Below are 16,964 nucleotides of genomic sequence, written 5' to 3'. Positions count from 1 at the left end.
AGATTTACCCTCCCTGGACAACCATCCTAGAGTGGACGTGATGTGAGGGGAGAGAAGCCGTCAGATGACTTCAGTCTCCCTGTTGAAGGGGTGGAGAGGTAGGCAGCCCCTTGTGAGCAGACACAGGTTACCTTTCCTGTGCCCAAGGCAGACTCCACCACCCAGAGTGGAGGGAGTTGGGAAATGGGCTTGGCTGAGATGCTGGTACTTTGGCCACCAGTAGTAATGATCCATGGTCCTGTGGCCTCTGAAACACGGCACACAGATATTCCTGGAACGTGGCTTTTCCAAGATAATAGCATCTCCTCATTGTGCAACCACAGACTCATTCAGGGTCATGTGCCCTGGGACCCAGAACCATTTCCCCATCAATCTCCTGCTGTCTTAACTCAAAACTTCTTAATGTTTAACCTCAGGACTATGAAAGTAATAAAAGTGTAGACATAGGCAACCAACTAGTCAGTTTGCTGAGGTGGCTTACTACAGGTGGGAGAAGCCGATGTGGCTATCCTTCCTCCAGGCTGTACCCCCACAGAGGAGTCAGGTCAGAATGGGAAAGCTGTAGTGGAAATCACACCAAACTTCCCAATTGTGAGATTAAAAAAAAATCCCCATTATTGTGCTAACTCTATCTTTCTAGTTTCTATATTTCTGTTCTTGAAATATTTATGTTCAGATCTCATTATTTTCCGGTGTGTTTTCCATCTTTTGAAGTATAGTTCCTGGGGGCTGGAATGCATGCTGACAAGTTCTCACACATGCACTGATGGAAATCAGCTCCGGCTGAGGAGCCAAGACCCAGGAAAACACCAAACTGGTGGGAAAAATCCAGACATGGATGGGCACGTAACCTGTTCACGGCTGCCATTGCTCTCATCCTTAAAAGAAGCTGTGGATATAAGGTCATGGGGCCTTCCTTAACTAACATCCGGAAAACCTTTGCCTTGGTTTAACTCTCCGTAGGCTGGGTCATCGGATGAATGTACACTAGGAATCTGAGGGGTGAATCCGAAATAAGAAGTCGCCTAGGCATTCATCCTCAAGCCTGGCCTGCTGGTACCTGGAGTCTCTCTGGATATCCCAAGAACAATGGTGAGAATTTGCCAAGGGCCTTGATGACAGCGCAGGCAACCAAGAGAGAAACAAAGAACACAAACTTGTGTCTAGCAAGAACAATCTCTGGCCGCACACACAGGGACTGTGCTTTTGTGCAGTGGCTGCTTCTCAGGTGTCTCCGGTCTGACACACACTGCTGTCACCATCCAGCTCCGCAACCACACGCGGACTAGCTGTCAGAGAGCCGCCTGCCATTTGAAAGGCTTGGGGAAAGACGGCTGAAAGAGACGGTTTTACCATTTCCAGCTCACGAGGGCATCAAGCCTGGAAGAAGGGAGCATGGGGGTGTTGTTACGACGTCAGAAAACGCCACCTACATCCATATTTCCAAGTCACTAAAGTCTTTTCTCCAGGCTGCCACTTAGGCGAAAGGGCCCGAGTAATTCCGGGATAAGCGTTCAGGGAAGTGGCAAATCCTCTAAGGAAAGACCATGCCTGTCTGACCCATCTTCCCTGGACCCAGCCAATGACTTTCGTGAATCTTTGACAAGCGTCTAATGCCACAATGCTACACATCCACATGGAAGCATAGGGAGCTTTTCTAAGGACGCAGGTTCCCAGGCTCTTGGCTCTCTTCACTCTGAATCCACGGGTCTGGTGTTTGGTTCGTCATCAATGGTGCTGATCCTGCTTAGGTGTCATTCTTGTCTTAATAAATTTTTAAGACATCGTTCTTAACAGATCAGCTTGAAGCCTCCATGTACTCAGGGCACTGTCTCCCGGCTCCTCTGTGGAGGGTTTCCTTCCTGTTCCTTATAACCCAACCCCACTAGCCACTACATCCCCACCAGGAACCCCACACCACCCGAGTACCTCACACGAGGCAGCGCCAACCTTTATTGGTGAGTGACTGGGGCGGTGCCTGCTGTATTTAGAAAACCACACCCATCTATATGCGCTTGGATTCTTTCTACCTTAGAATCCGTGGCAGGGAAGGACTGTTGAGGGAAGCCACCATGGAGTGAGTACCCTCACTGTTGATAAACAAGATGCTTCAGTCTCGCCGCGGCTCACCCAGATTCTGCCCTGGAGATCTCAAACACAGAGACTTGAAGCTGAGTAGGAGCTGGATGCTCTCACAGTGTGTGTGACAACCGAATCAGGCTACACAACGGAAGGGCTTAGGAAGGGAAACAGAGGGGCAGAAAGGGGCAAGCCAGCCTCCTACACATAACCCTTTCATGGCAGCAGCAGCAGAGAGAAAGATGTGGGTGGACCATGGACTCGGCGTGAGGATTTCACCTTAAAACTCAGTGTCCCAGTACCTGCGAATCTGCTCCTAGACTCAGCTGCTCACTCAGCTGACAGAACAATCTGTCTCATTTCCTGAGGACTTCTGGGTCCCCTGGGGCTGTAGCAAGGAGAATGTTGTTAACATAAAAGGTGCTATTTGGCTGCAGGGATTCCTTCCTGTGGAAACTTGCCAGATGGTCTATGCATGTAATCTCAAGCAAGACGAAATTGCCCAGGTGACAGCTGGCCTATTTAATTAAGTCTTTAGAGCCCAGAGTTCAGGCAGGCCGTGTATCGGAGCGGCCCCGGTGCTCTGATGGCCGTGTGTGAAATCTCAAAACTACCTCGTAAGGCAGAGGGATGGTCACAAAAGAGTAAGGGCTGGGTTGCTCCGGGAGACAAAGTAGAGGCAAGACAGTAGAGGCAAGGTGCCCATATCAGAGAACGTAAAGACCAGAGACAATCCTTGGTGATGGAATAAACACACCCTGGTGGCCAGAAGAGGCAAAGCCAAGCACCATGCACAAGTATACAGGAGCAACAAGGTGAGACTATACCATGGTAGCCACCAGAGTGGTCCTTCCAAAGGAGCAGAGCTGGCCAAGAGTGTGTTCACTGAGGAAGGAGAGGTTTTTTGCATGACAGGCATCTCCTCATTCTCTGGCCAAATGCGAGATGGACCCTCCATCCTGGGTCTTTTCTGGCCTGTATACTCAGAGATAGGATAGCATATGCCAACAGCTGGCCGTCAGGCGTTCCAGAAGCAAGGACCTGGATGCAGACAGTGCTGACACCAGGAAGATCTGAGAGGGAGCTAGACAGAGCGGAGAGTGCCAAGGCCTCCACTCACCTCTCTTCACCCTATGGAAACTGCAAAACCAGCCAGTCTGAGCAGAGAGTGGGGAATGAAAGAGACGGGATAGGATACAAATGAAAGAATAGTTCATACTGAGTAACCCCTGCTGGCTTTGCATTGGCAAACAGACTCTGCATTCCTCCTGATGATCTACAAACTTTCCCTGGCCCTACCCCACACTCTCCTACCTAGGTAGACTGCTGTAACCCGCTGCTTCAGTTCCATTCTGAATGACATGTTGTCACCCCACGCTTTCAGCTTATTTATATTTATGGGTTATGTTAACAACCTGAAGGTCTTTCTATACCCCTAGAGTTTTATTTGGGAAACAGCCACGGCATGGGGAAACTGGTAGCTAGTGTTTTCCTTTCAATAACGCTTACATCACCAACCAGGCCCTCTGTTTCCTCAGGGAAAACACAGCACAGCCGGCAAGAGGCTGGCACATGTGCCTCATGTCTGCTTCACACCCTGTCCTGGTAGGCCGGCCCTCAAACATGCAGTCCCAGATGCAGCAGGACCTGGATGCATCTGCTCCAGACGAGGACGGCGGGCTGTGAGCGACGGACACCTGGTACTCTATGTGCGCGAACATTCTCGGTCTATCATGCGCCTGGCTTGGATCACAGCGAGCGGTATTGGCATCTCTGGGCTCTGCACTCTCACCAGCGAGTATCAGAGCAGACACTCCTCCCCTGCATTCCAGCCCCGGGAGCAGCAGCAGCCACTGGCTCTGGTGAAAACTGCCTTCCCTTCTGCACGACTGCATGGTGGCCCAGCGCATCCTCCTTCTCGGTTTCTCTAAACCTCAGTGAGAGCACAGAGCCTGGTGAGCTCAGGCAATGCGACTGACAGGAATGTCGAGAGTCTGGGTTGGTCTGACCACGCAAGGCTCCAGCCTGGATAACCTCAGTGTTAGGATGACTTCTCTGTAGACCTCTCTTTGACCTTTCGTAGCCACAAATGAGAGCAGTACAGCATCACAGACAAGAGGACAAACTGAACAGGGGCTGGTGGGCTTGGGGACAATAAGGCTGGATTTTCCAGTGTTGGGTCTACTCAGTTTCTGCAACAGACCAGGCATAAAGTGCAGCCAGTGCAGCTGGTCCCAGGCTTCCCTCATCACCTTGTCCCCCAAGCAGCATGCAGAATCCTTGATGACCTGGATGATCTTTCCTTAAGCGAGTGTCTGACAACCCAGGACCTGTTTGTTAGCTCTAAGTCATTGGTCTCTCAATGAAGGGTGAGTTAGAGATGGGGTGTATAGCTGGAAGATGAGGATGTGCAGGTTAGAGTGGATGGGTGTGGGTGGCCTACATGGGTTCCAGATAGTGGGGACATGCACACGCAGCCTGCATGGGTTCCGGGTGTTAGGGACATGCACACGCAGCCTGCATGAGTGCCAGGTAATAGGAACATGCACACAGAGCCTGCATGGGTTCCAGGTGGTGGGACATGGATATGCTGACTGCGTGGGTTCCAGGTGGTGGGGACATAGAGATGCTGCTTGTGTGGGTTCTGGACCTAGCTGCTTTCTGTTTCAAAAAAAACCGTGATTCTCAAGACAGTGCATAAAACCTCATAGTAGGTAAACTGGGCATTTGTTACCAAGCTGGAGAATACACTATTTAATACGTAAACACACTTTTAATATGTGAAGAATGAAGATGGAAAAATAAAATTAACAAAAGCAATTGCCAGCCAGTGTAAAAAACCCAACATCCTAAGGGCAACAAGGTATGACTGAGCTCAGCTTTCAGTGCACGATAGACCTGTTGGGTCACATGACCTTCAGCTAACCTGTTTGTCCCGTCTCCGTGTTCCCTGCAGAACACAAGTATGGTACAAGCTAGGAATTCTCTGGACTCCCCGTCAGCTCAGCATCACCTAGGCCTCGGTGACTGAGGAGCTGACCCAGGTCACTCCACTCAGGTCTCGGAGCTCAGTCCTCCTCACAGTGCTTCAGAATGGTTGTTTTTGAATACATATGTAATTACCCACTTCTCATCCGCAAATAGGGCAAGGTCTGAATCTGGAAGCTTCTGCCTTTAATGGTCTGTCTGAGCACTGTGCATGACCTCTGTCTGGTGCAGACTGCCCACTGACACTTTTTTGCTTTGATAGTTGACAGGACACCCAAGGCACAGGAGCTCTGTGGAGACAGAGGAGAGGTAGAGATCCGAGCTTGCTCCTCCTGGGTGCTTCCGAGAAGGACTCAGAGCACACTCGTCCAGCATATGCCTACACTGACCTCCAGCAGTCTCTGCTACATGCCTGGGCTTTGCCAGCCTCCCACAGCTACCCTGTCCTCAGAGGAGGAAGAAACACTGTCAGAAATGGTCCCATCTGAAGCTACGTGCACCAGCTCTTAAAGGGTCCACTTCCCCCTCTGTGCAGGTGTTGGTGACGAGAGTCAAAACCACAGGGAAGGCGGGTGAACAGCAGAGCTGGGTGGTAGCCCAGGTCCTTGCCGATTCTCTGAGCACAAAACAACTCGATTTCTACTGACTTAGAAGAAGGAAATACGACCTTCCACATGACATGCACAGAGGATGTCAGGATGGGTGCTTTCTGGGAAATCAGTTTATTCAAGAATGAAGAGCAATGGCAACAGACAACACGTCATGGCCAGATCAAAGGAGGGGACAATGACGGAGCTGTGGGTGTCTCTGTATTCTTGGTGTCTGATCTATTCCTCTCATTACTTCAGAAAGAGTTCCCCATTAGAAAAATTACAGAGATAAAATTCCTGTTGCGTGGAAGGAGCAACTTGTCTCGCTTTCCAACCTCCCGCTGCCCTGGGGAAGGTGGAAAGTAGTTGCTATCTAACGAGATAGCATTAAGTGGCAGTGAGCCTCTGTGCTGAGCACGGCAGTGTGCCCCAGAGGTGTCCAGACATGACAGGCATCACACGACCCTCAAGCTTTGAGCTCCTCTTTGACTTTAGGGGACCCTGATGACAAGACATTGGAGTGAGAACTGAGAACAGCCTCAGCTGGGGACAAGGGGATCCCACCAGCTCAAGAAGCTCCTTAGATAGGAAAGAGCAGAGAGGAAAAGATAGACCCCAGCAAGAACACAGCCTCAGACAATCATTTCAGGAATTTCTGAAAGTCAATTAACACCTAAGGGGCAGTCACTTCGCCCCTTGTCAAGGAAAAGGACTCAATTTCCCCGTAAGACTGCCCTCAGTTTGACAAGTCAGACAAGAACTAGAAAAAATAAATAAATCATGTTCTTAGTAAAGAAAATTTTAGAAATTTCCATGCCATACTATTATTCATTATAAACCAGGTTTCCTTTTATTTCTGACTACAGAAGTGTCCTTGCTGCCTGTCACAGGTTTATGCTGGTGAGCACAGTGGTCTGGGTATGAAGAAAGTTATAGAAAGAATATAACGCAGTAAGGCCTTTTAATATCCCTGCCTGTTGGGGATATGACCCCAGATGGCTGGTCGGTATCACCTCAGAGAGCTAGGTGTGGCCTGTCTCCACCCCTGCACTTTCTCCAGCAAGTGACTGTCATCTCCCAATTCCTGTACTTTCCCTCTGAGGGACCTGAGACACTGTTGGGGATGAGCTGAGATGTTTTAGCCATAATGAATCTAGACAAATCCTTAAGAATTTTACCCAAACATATTCAGTGGAGATTTTAACAAACACCAGCTCTCAGATTTCCTAATTGTTTTTGTTATTGTTGTTAGTTTTGTTTTTGTTAACTGTTGGTGTTATATTGCTCTTGTTTGGTTTGTTTGTTTCTTGTGTAAGGGCATGGATTGTGGAACAATAAAGCTATAATTTTGGTGTCCAAGTCCCAGCTCTTTCCTAGAGAGAAGAGGTGGCCTCCCATGACCTGCTCCTTCAGAGCACTCTGTCTCTCTCTCTCTCTCTCTCTCTCTTTCTCTCTCTCTCTCTCTCTCTCTCTCTCTCTCTCTCTCTCTCTCTCTCTCTCACACACACACACACACACACACACACAGAGACCATGTTTAAAATGAATAATTCACAAAGAGAAGAGGTGACATTCTGACCAACTCTAGATTCAGAATACAGGGGTAATGAGTTGATAGCTTGATATTAAAATGCAAAAAAACACAACAACAACAGGTGTCTGAGTAGCTTCACTCGGTGACAAGCTAATAGTGCCACCTCACTTCACAGCTGACCAGCCTGGGACATGGGATACTTGAAGGCTGTCATAACCTCTTGGAATCCAAATCATTCCAGAAATAAGACCAACCCAGCAGCTGTCAGGGGAAGCTACATGAGATCGGTGAGAATATGAGTTAGGGCTGGGCCTTAACAATAACAAGACAAACAGTGAAGAGAACAGAAGTAAGAAATAACTCGGACAGAATTCATGTAACAAAGCCAGGTGTGCAACACACTCTTGTGAGCCTAGGGCAGGGAGATGGGATGAGCAAATCCCTGAGACTGGGTGGCCAGACGGCGTTGTCAAATATGTTGACTTCAAACCAGCAAGAGATCCTGCCTCAAAATCAAGTTGGAGAGCCCCTAGGCGTGGGAGCATGCACCTGCCTGGTGATGCGGGTCCCTCAGCCTTGTCTCTGGCCGGTAGACTCTGCCTAAGCCATCTACTTAATTCTATAAACATGTATTACAGGGAGCTTTTAAAGTGGCTGTGGTTGAGTCTTAGTAAATTCAGGTTCGTTCTGGGAAGAGCCTAAATGAATAGCGTGAGCTAGGGCCAGAGGACAGCAAATGGGTCGTTTCCTCCAACTGGGTTATTCTAGATAAATGGTCTTAATAAAGAGGCAGGAAATATTTGCACTAGAATAAAGACTGTTTAGCAACAACTAAACATATTTGGTGTTGTCCGAGGACAGTGCGTTCTCATAAGTTTTTGGGACAGTCTCTGAAATTCTGCTTGCGTTATTAATTTGTCTGGATGACGCCTCTTTCAGGACCGACAGTGACTTACACTTCATTCTGCCACATTTCTGTAAACACTGCTCTCCAAGCCTTGGGGTCAAGTAGCTTATCACGTAACTGGTGATGCACCTGCCTCAGCAGAAGTAACAAACACACTTCTTCTGAACAGCACAGCTGATGGGGCCCTGTGTGGAAGAGCTGGTCCAGAGCCTGGGACTCGAAGGATGCTCTGCAGAATGTCCTTCCTGCCAGTTTATGTCACTTAACTCTGGGCCCTGGGCTACCTGGGAAAGCCCATGGTAACTTGTGAGTGAGGCATTTATTATACTACAGTGTTGGAGAACAAGAAATCATATCAAAGTCAGTAGATGCTTTAGAATACTAAGATGTTTTTCGAAATCTGATCATTTTTCAACACCCTTCCCTGCCAGTAGATCTCAATATCCCCGACTTGGCATCCATTGTGATGGGAAGTGTGTTTGGATTCAGCACATACAGTGCTTTGGACTGGGCCTGCTGCAGGGATTATGCTTACTGGAAGAGAAGATATACTTGATCTTCCTATTGTCCCACCATGCTACTGTGATTCCCATCCTGCTCTACAACGTTCCCGCCCCCCAACACACAGGTGACTCACTGGTATGTCACCACTAACCACCGGTAGTTGCTAGGTTGATTCCAGTGTAGAGCCATCCACACAAGGCTGTGTTTCCAGACTTTGGGATGATGTTCACGGTTGTAGACTGAGAAGGCCCATCAAAGCATAGGACACCGTTGAGTGCCCAGTCCCTACAGTTAAACCGGTCCTACTGCTTGTTATAAAGCACATACTAGGAGCAGCGTGCGGTCTGAACACTGCCCTCTTTGTAAGATGAGTAAGGGTGGCTTGATGAGCCTCCCGGACTCTTTTGTTACTAGTGGTCACTACAAACCTGCTAGCTGGGAGGAGGGAGTCTCCCCGGGGCTTGTCCAGGCAGAAGTGGCGGCAGAAACCGTCTTCCCCTTAATTTATGAGAGCAGTAAGTGCTCTGCTGATAGGATGCCGTGAGCGCTCACTCGCTCTGGTGCCCTGCCCCTTCCACACCATTCCCAGCCCTGTGCATTCGGCCTCCTTAGAACCCTCTGGGGGAAAGAAGCAATGGAGAAAACTCTACCACTCACACAGGACCTCGTGGCTGTCAGGGACTGACAAATGCAATCTGTGGCTGGCACTTATCACTTAGTTCTCCTGTAGGCCGGGGGGAAACATCTCTTTCTGTATCTTGTCTATTCTTTTTTATCATGAATACTTTTCATACTCTTCCCCCAAACTTCAAATTTCTCCTCATTCTCTGAAAAACCAGAAAATAACCCTCAATGGTATGCACTATTCTCATAAAAATTCAGGAGCACCCCTGTCAAACAGTACACAGAATCCCCCTCCATTCTTGCCCATCATTTATCCGGCCTCATATTCATATCTGAGAACTCAGCCTTTTAAACAAGAGGTGGTAAGAACTAAGGTAAAAGCTGGCTCTCCTTTATCCCTGGTGCCCAGAAAGCTCTTTCCTGTAACACAGCTGTGAGATGACACCCAGAATGTCCCCACAGACACGGCTCTCTATTACACCTCTGCCCAACCACTGGGCTTCTCCGTTCCTGGCTCCTTCCCCTGCTGTTCCTATTCCTAAAGCCTGAGGGAGGAAGGAATGAGGTGACCCTCCTGGTTGACTGGACCCCCAGCTGCCTTTCCTCGTCAGAACCGATTTAACGCCCACTGTTGCCATGTAGCTGTCTCCTAAAGGACTGTCAATCACATCCGCCTACAAGCTCGCCTTCACACTTAGTCTTCAAGACCAGAAATCAGAAACTAGGTCTCACTTCCAACCACTGTCGCTTAGGAGGAGCCACAGCACACGCAGAAACCATTGCCTGGCTTGCGTCATTGTCTCGAGCATGAAGTCAGCCAACAGCAACACCCACTCGCATGGACTTCCTCCTCCTCTGCCTGGTAGGAGGGTGGCACCGGATGTCGTGTGTGTGTGTGTGTGAGTGTGCGTTAGTGTGAGAGTGTGTGTGAGTTTGTGTGTGTGTGCGTATGTGTGAGTGTGTCTGTGTGAGTGTATGTGTGAGTGTGCATGTGGGTGTGGATGTGATGTGTAAGTGTGTGTGAGTGTGTGTGCGTGTGTGTGCGTGTGTGAGAGTGTGTGTGTGAATGTGTATGTGGGTGTGTGTGGTGTGTGTGAGTGTGTATGTGTGTGTGTGAGAGAGAGAGAAAGTGTGAGTGTGTGTGTGAGAGAGAGAGTGTGTGTGTGTGTGTAAGAGAGAGAGAGTGTATGTGTGTGTGTGTGTGTGGTGTATGTGTGTGTGAGAGAGAGAGTGTGTGGGAGTGTGTGCATGTGTGAGTGTGTGAAAGTGTGTGTGTGAGAGAAAGTGTGAGTGTGTGTGAGTAGTATGCATGTGTGAGTGTGTGAGAGTGTGTGTGAGTGTATGAGTGTGAGAGTGTGTGTGTGTCTGTGTGTGTGCACACTTGGGGTTGGGGGAGCAGAGGGCACAGAGGGACATGCACACAGCTTCACTCATATGTTCAAGTTTAGAGGCTGTGTCTACAGCACAGTGTGGACTGGGGCTGGTGCTCCGTTAGTAGAGTGCCTGTTTAGCACGCAGGAGGCCCTGGGCTGGATTCCCCACTACCACATAAACGAGATGAGACGGTGCATGTCTTACATGTCTGTAATTCTAGAACCCAGGAGGTGAGGCAGAAAGCTTGGGAGTCCAAGGTCAGCACAGGCTTTATGTGACCCTGTCTCAAAAATGTCTAAAGGAATAGTAAATAAGCCTAAAGTCGCCTTGTTCTCAGCTGACTCATGTCTGAATTTAATCTGACAGTAAAAATCACGGAAGTTGACATTTTTTTTTTTTTGAAAGGGAATCATTGACATCTCTCACTGTCATGGAACTCTCTGGCCGTGGACGGTGATGTCTGCTGGCTTCCCATCCACTGTGCAAGAAAGGTAAATACCAGCCTCCCCATGTGTCATGCAATACCTGGCAAGAAGACATAGCTTAGGGTCTAATTACCTTTGGGAAGCAAGCTAAGCTATGCCTAGGGCGAGGCGAGGATCATTTTCTGCTGCCTCGGAAAGTCATAATTAATTTCGAAGCAATTTAAAACGGTGCTAAAATATTGCTTGAAAAGGACGGACGGTGGCTTGAGGGTTTGTATTTAAGTCAAGGGTTATAATTATGCCTGTAATTGCTGTAGGCTGCCAAGGAGAGAAGAGACGCCTCCACCTCTTCCTCCTCTCCCTGGCTGAGAAGAACTCTGAGATCTCAGGAAGGGGTGAACTTCCAGGATCGGTTACTGTCCCCGCACTGGAAATGTTCGATATCTTAAAGCCTTCTGCCACCGGCGGGGCATGCAGCTCAGTTGGTAGAATGCTGGCATAGCATGCGCCAGATCCTGGGTTCCATCCCCAGAGCTGCCTACATGAAGCCGTAGGGCACACACTTGCAAGTCTAGCACTTCAGAGGTAGAGGCAGGAGGATCAGATGTACAAACTGTGTAGTGAGTTAGAGGCCAGTCTAACATAAAATGTTAGAGCTTCATCGGATCTATCTCAAGCAAAACAAAAATTACAAAAGAAAGAAAGAGATCGATGTTAACTGAAATCAACAAACGTCTCTCAGTGCTGGGTTGACAAAGGATAGCAAGAGGAAGAGAAACATGGCCCCTTACTCTGTCAGGTTGGTGGGCTCCGAGACAATGGAAGGGGGTTGGAGGGCTGAGTCTCACCCAAGGGAGCCTCTGAGGTACAGGAAAGGGGCAAACCCAGTAATTCCACATCTGCACAAAGTGTCTCAAGCCCTGGACACTTGGGGGCACCCTGACAGGTGCATGCTGACATAGAAGCACTGAGGGTTTCCCTGGAAGACCAGTCCTCAGGGAAGGGAGGGAAGAAGGGAGGACATTCCAATAGCAAATCACGCTGAATTCTTTAGAAATGGCTCTTTCAGCTTGAGAGACTATGAGTACAGGAAGGGCGGGGTAGATGGAGCAACAGGTCAAGTACATTGTTCTAAAACACCCATGAGGTTTTCTTAGATTTAAAAAAAATCATTTGTAAGTATGTGCCCATGTATCTATGTACACGTGCATGAGGGCACCCTCTAAGATAAGGAATATCAAATTGCCTTGAAACTGGAGTAACAGTGTTGAACACAGATGTGAGTGCTGGGAACCAAAGATGGGTCTTCAGCAAGAGCAATGCGTGTACTTAAGCATGGATCCCTCTCTCTAGCCCCACCCCACCCCCATGAGGTATTGTGAAATTAGAAGTGAAAGAAAATAGATTTGCCAAAGGGGAAAGAGGTCTTCATGCTTTGTTTAGGTTTCTATTGATGTGATTTTCACTTCTCTCCAGGCCATAAAACAGGCTGACGTAGAAACTTACAACATGAGTGGCCACTTTTCCACAGAGAGCCCAAAGCTAAACTGTCAGACTCCAAGTCGGCGTGAGCTACAACACAGTTGAAAGCCGTAACACGGGAAAGAGATTCAACAGTCTTCCCGGCTTGACATGGGAGAGAAAGGCTGCCGGGCTTATGGAAGCAAGGCAGAAGGAAGAGCATGTCTTCACAGATGTAAACTCACCCCTTGGGCTGTGTACCCCACGAAGCTTCACCTACACAGGGGCTGCTGGGTGACTGTGGGAAAAAAATGTTTTTTTCTTCCTCACAAAGAACCTATATCCTGGAGTTAATTTAAGGCTTTCCTGGATTTCTCTCCTAATAAGGATAATAGTTTCCAAATAATGAAAGCTATTATGTGTGATTAAACAGCACTCTCTCCAACATTTTGGGTCTGCAGAAGAGCTGAACTCTCCAGGGCTTGCTGAGGGATGGTGAGGCAGTGTCTCCACTGCGAGACTCCATGGTCCTTTGTCTTGTGCCAGCAAAGTCATGGGGCTGCCTTGGCTCTAACAGGGGCCTCTTCTAAACGCTGAACACTCGCTCCCTGAATAACTTCTTCTGACCTTCAGACAGGCCAAACAATGGTATCTGTCATGGTCTCCATAGTGATGGCTATAGGTTCTCACCAAATTACTTATCACCTAAGGATGATAGCCAGATCCCACCATGAAAGGAGGAAACGGGAGCTTCATTGGCCAGCGATATGTGGTATTCATAGGGGGAGAGTCACAGTCTCAGATGTCACGGGGAATCATATTAATAATACTAAGTCATGGGTTCTTCAAGGTGGGCAGAGGACGTAATGCCATTCTGTAAGATATGATAAGGACTGGCCAAATCCAGCAAGCAAATGTCTTCAAAACCATGTTGTCCACTGATACAAAAACCTGACTTCAGCATGCTGAAGCACATTTATAACCCCAGCACCTGTGAGGCAGAAACAGGAGGACCAGACATTCAAGGTCATCCTCATCTGCAAAGGAAGTTGAAAGCCAGCAGAGTCTGCATGAGCAATGACCTCAAAAAAAATCTGATTTTAGAGGCCAGATACCTGTGGGAAAGTACTCTGTAAGCCAGACAGCATCTGGGCCAGCTAAGGGGGTCTCTAAGAAGACAGCATTCATATGCAAAGGTCCCAGGCAGGGAGTCTATGCCAGGTTTACCCTAAACCTTCTCTTCTGAGTCTCAGCCCTGACCCAGGAAGAAGGAAGCCGGAAGAGGAAGAGGAAGCAGGAAGCTATCCAGAGGGAGGAACATGAAACCCTGAATATGTTGTCTGTCGCCCACTGGTTCCTAAATCTATGGATAGACAGGGAGTGGGAACCAGCAGGAAGCCTAGGTCTAGATCATGGGAGCAGGAAGTGGGCTACTAGGAGCCAGACCCCGTGGTCCACACTGGGAGTACGTGTGGCCCGTGTCCCCACAGCAGGGCTAGACCAGCTGCTGCTCCGCCGTGAGCGTGAGCAGGCTCACAGTGTCCTTGGCTGATAAGGAAATGTGGGTGGCTAGCCTTCTCTTTTTGTTTACATAGGAAAACATTTTTTCTTTCAAAATTACCCTCTCTGTCAATATAGTCTAAACTATGAAGAAAGCACAGAGAATTCCTACAAGAGAACTTATCCCAACCAGAGGAAACCAGACCAGTCCTGCCTGGCGTGGAGGACACAAGAGAGTGGCTATCAGAGCCTGTAGACTGGCTGAACTTGCGTAGCCTGCAGACGCTTAAAGGGGAAACAGCCAAACAGAATGAAGCAGCAAGCTACTTCCAAGCATGGTGCTGACAGCATCGGGCTCACCCATGACATCAGTGCAGATCCGCTAAGGGCCTCGTGTCTCATCTCTCATAGACACACACTTGTGTACCTTTTGAGGAAACCAAACACCTGAGAAGCGTCTTCTAGGAAAAGCTCTGATTCATTGTGAGTTTAAATCTACCCTCTGTTCGATCTCAAATAGTCCTTGCGGTTGAGTTCCCTTGGCACACAGACAGGCTTGTGTTTATTAAAACCAACTGCCAGCTTCAAATGCCAGTCCAATGAAGAGTAATATCATGATAGCCACCCCTCACAGCGTAACTGGAAGCCTTGCAGAGACCCCTCAGAGTTTTGCCACGGTGGCTCACTTTAGAGACACTTTTTCTCTTCTCCCCTACATATTTGGTCTTATACCAGTGTCCCTTCCTGCTTAATTGAGCTAGCTTTGAGATCAGATTGTGTATTACCTGTCTCTTACACGGGCTCCCATGTCTGCTAGGATTCAGACCCTCAGGGAGCCACGAATCACAGGGTCCACCAGGCCACGAGGAAGCACAGATGCCAGCTTCCTCATGCCACATTACACGTGGTCCTGAGTGGTGACAGAACTCCCTTAACCCCATGGACGCTGTACTCACCCTGCAGTGGCCGGTTCTTGTATAGGTCCCGGGCCTTGGCTGGGTGAGCTCTGGCTGTGTTGTCACACTTGGGCTGCTCATACCTAAGGACGGGGGGTTGAGAGAAAAGAGTAGGGTTGAGACCCTGAGCTGTAGCGGTCTTCAGTTGCTCACATCTAACAAGCTGCATACAGCATTCAGCGAACGTTCCGTGAGACCCATCTTCACACCACAGTCCTGGGGTTTGGCTCCTTGGTGGCTTGAGCAAACATTCCTAGATCAGCTCACATCCACAGCCCACAGGACAAGGAGGGCTTGCAGCTCCCCTCACACAGGCTTGAACCCTTCATCTGGTTCCAGAAGAATCTTGTCTCGTGATTCCTGAACACCTTCCCACCCCCATCTTCTCCTTTGTGATGTTATGCAAAGCAAGTATTCTGCTCAGCAGTCTCTTGGAGTGTTTTCAAACACATGGAGGTGAGAATTGTGGGCATGGATGGGGCAAGGGTTTGACCACTTGACTACCTTTGGAAAGGAACCAGGTCTCAGATCTCGGGGCCCCCAGTGATGTGCCATTGAATTGCTAACTAATTCTCATTACAGCTCATGGAACTACAAAAATTTGTCCAAACAGTTAAAAAGAAAATAGAAAGAAGGAAAGAACTTGCTATGGGTCCCATCTGGTGTTAGTGAAACGCCTCAGAGGTCTGCCTGTACTTTCTGCCTGGAGGTACTGGCTTCTTCAAAGTTTTTGGACCAGATGAACCTTGATGTCTGATGCTGCTCAACAACTCCTTGAAACTGCCCTTGCCCAGGCCTCTGTGAGAGCTGGGGTAGAGTAGAGTCCTGTATCAGAGACCAGATCGCCAGCTTCCTCTCTGTACCTTACATTGCTGTGCTGGGGTAGAGTCCTGAATCAGAGACCAGATCGCCAGCTTCCTCTCTCCATATCATACACTGCTTGGGAGTTTGAATGTAATTGGCCCCCATAAGCTCACAGGGAGGGACACTATTAGGAGGTGTGGATCTGTTGGAGTAGGTGTGGCCTTAATGGAGGAAGTGTGTCTCTATGGGGCCGGACTTTGAAGTTTCCTTTACTCAAACTATGCCCAGTGAGACAGTCCACTTCCTGTTGCCTGCGGATCTAGATGTAGAACTCTCAGCTCCTTCTCTAGAATCATGTGTCTACACGCCACCATGCTCCGCCATGTTGATAGTGGACTAAACCTCTGAAACTGTAAGCCACCCAGTTAAATGTTTTGTTTTGTTTTTTTTAATAAGAGTTATTATAGTCATGGTGTCTTTTCACAGCAACAGAAACGCAACTAAGACCACTACCCTCTTACTGTGAAGGCAGGGAAGGGATTGTTCTGCAAGGACAAAGATTGAGGGGGGGGCAGAGAGGTATATCCCAGTGAGGAGGGGGTTCTCTCATGGGTATCCCATGACCACCTGTCCTGATGACTTGTCTCACCTAATGGGAGGTGTGACCCTGTGATCCCAGACTTCAGCCTTGGCTGAGTCTCTCTGTTTCCCCCAACTATACTCTTCTTTGTCCAAGTCAAACACCCACCCCACCATGGAGATTCCTTCTTAGGGATGGGTTCTTTCACATGTGGTGGGTGACTGACAGGGGAAGCTCCCTCCTGGAGTAGCTGTCAGACTAAGCGCAGGCAGCACCAACTAGGACAGGAGAATGGTGGTTAGGAGCAGTGAGGAGCGGGTACAGATGGAATAGCCGTGAAATGGCGAAGTTCTACTGACTCTTAATCCTCTCTTCCTTGCCACAATGGTGCAATAACATTTATTCAGTGTTATTTGTCATTACTAATTAATTTTCCTACCACAGAAAATAAAATAAAACTATAAAATTTCTCATTATGAGACACTCCTTAAAAGTCTCCTGAAACTGGGCATGGCGGTATGCCTGTCGTCTCAGAACCCAGAAAGTAGAGATAGGAGGAGCAGGAATTATAGGTACAGCTATACTAGAAGCGCTTGTCACAGATGTCCAGCAACCCCAGTTCAACCCACAAAATCTGC

General features: G+C 48.6%; 1 protein-coding gene across 2 annotated transcripts in view; it reads right to left on the bottom strand.

Annotated features, from left to right (window-relative positions):
• The window catches only part of Smoc2 (SPARC related modular calcium binding 2), a 132,185-nt gene that overhangs the window by 10,758 nt on the left and 104,463 nt on the right, over positions 1–16,964 (bottom strand). For both annotated transcript variants that reach the window (XM_087896091.1, XM_087896092.1), the window contains exon 9: positions 14,943–15,025. In XM_087896091.1, the coding sequence (XP_087752217.1) occupies positions 14,943–15,025 (83 nt within the window). The remainder of the gene's footprint in view (positions 1–14,942; positions 15,026–16,964) is intronic.

The sequence above is a fragment of the Myodes glareolus genome, chromosome 1 (assembly GCF_982192425.1).
Source record: "Myodes glareolus chromosome 1, mMyoGla1.1, whole genome shotgun sequence".
Lineage (NCBI taxonomy): Eukaryota > Metazoa > Chordata > Mammalia > Rodentia > Cricetidae > Myodes > Myodes glareolus.
The sequence above is the reverse complement of the archived record's forward strand: the minus strand, read 5'-3'. Positions and strand labels throughout refer to the sequence as shown.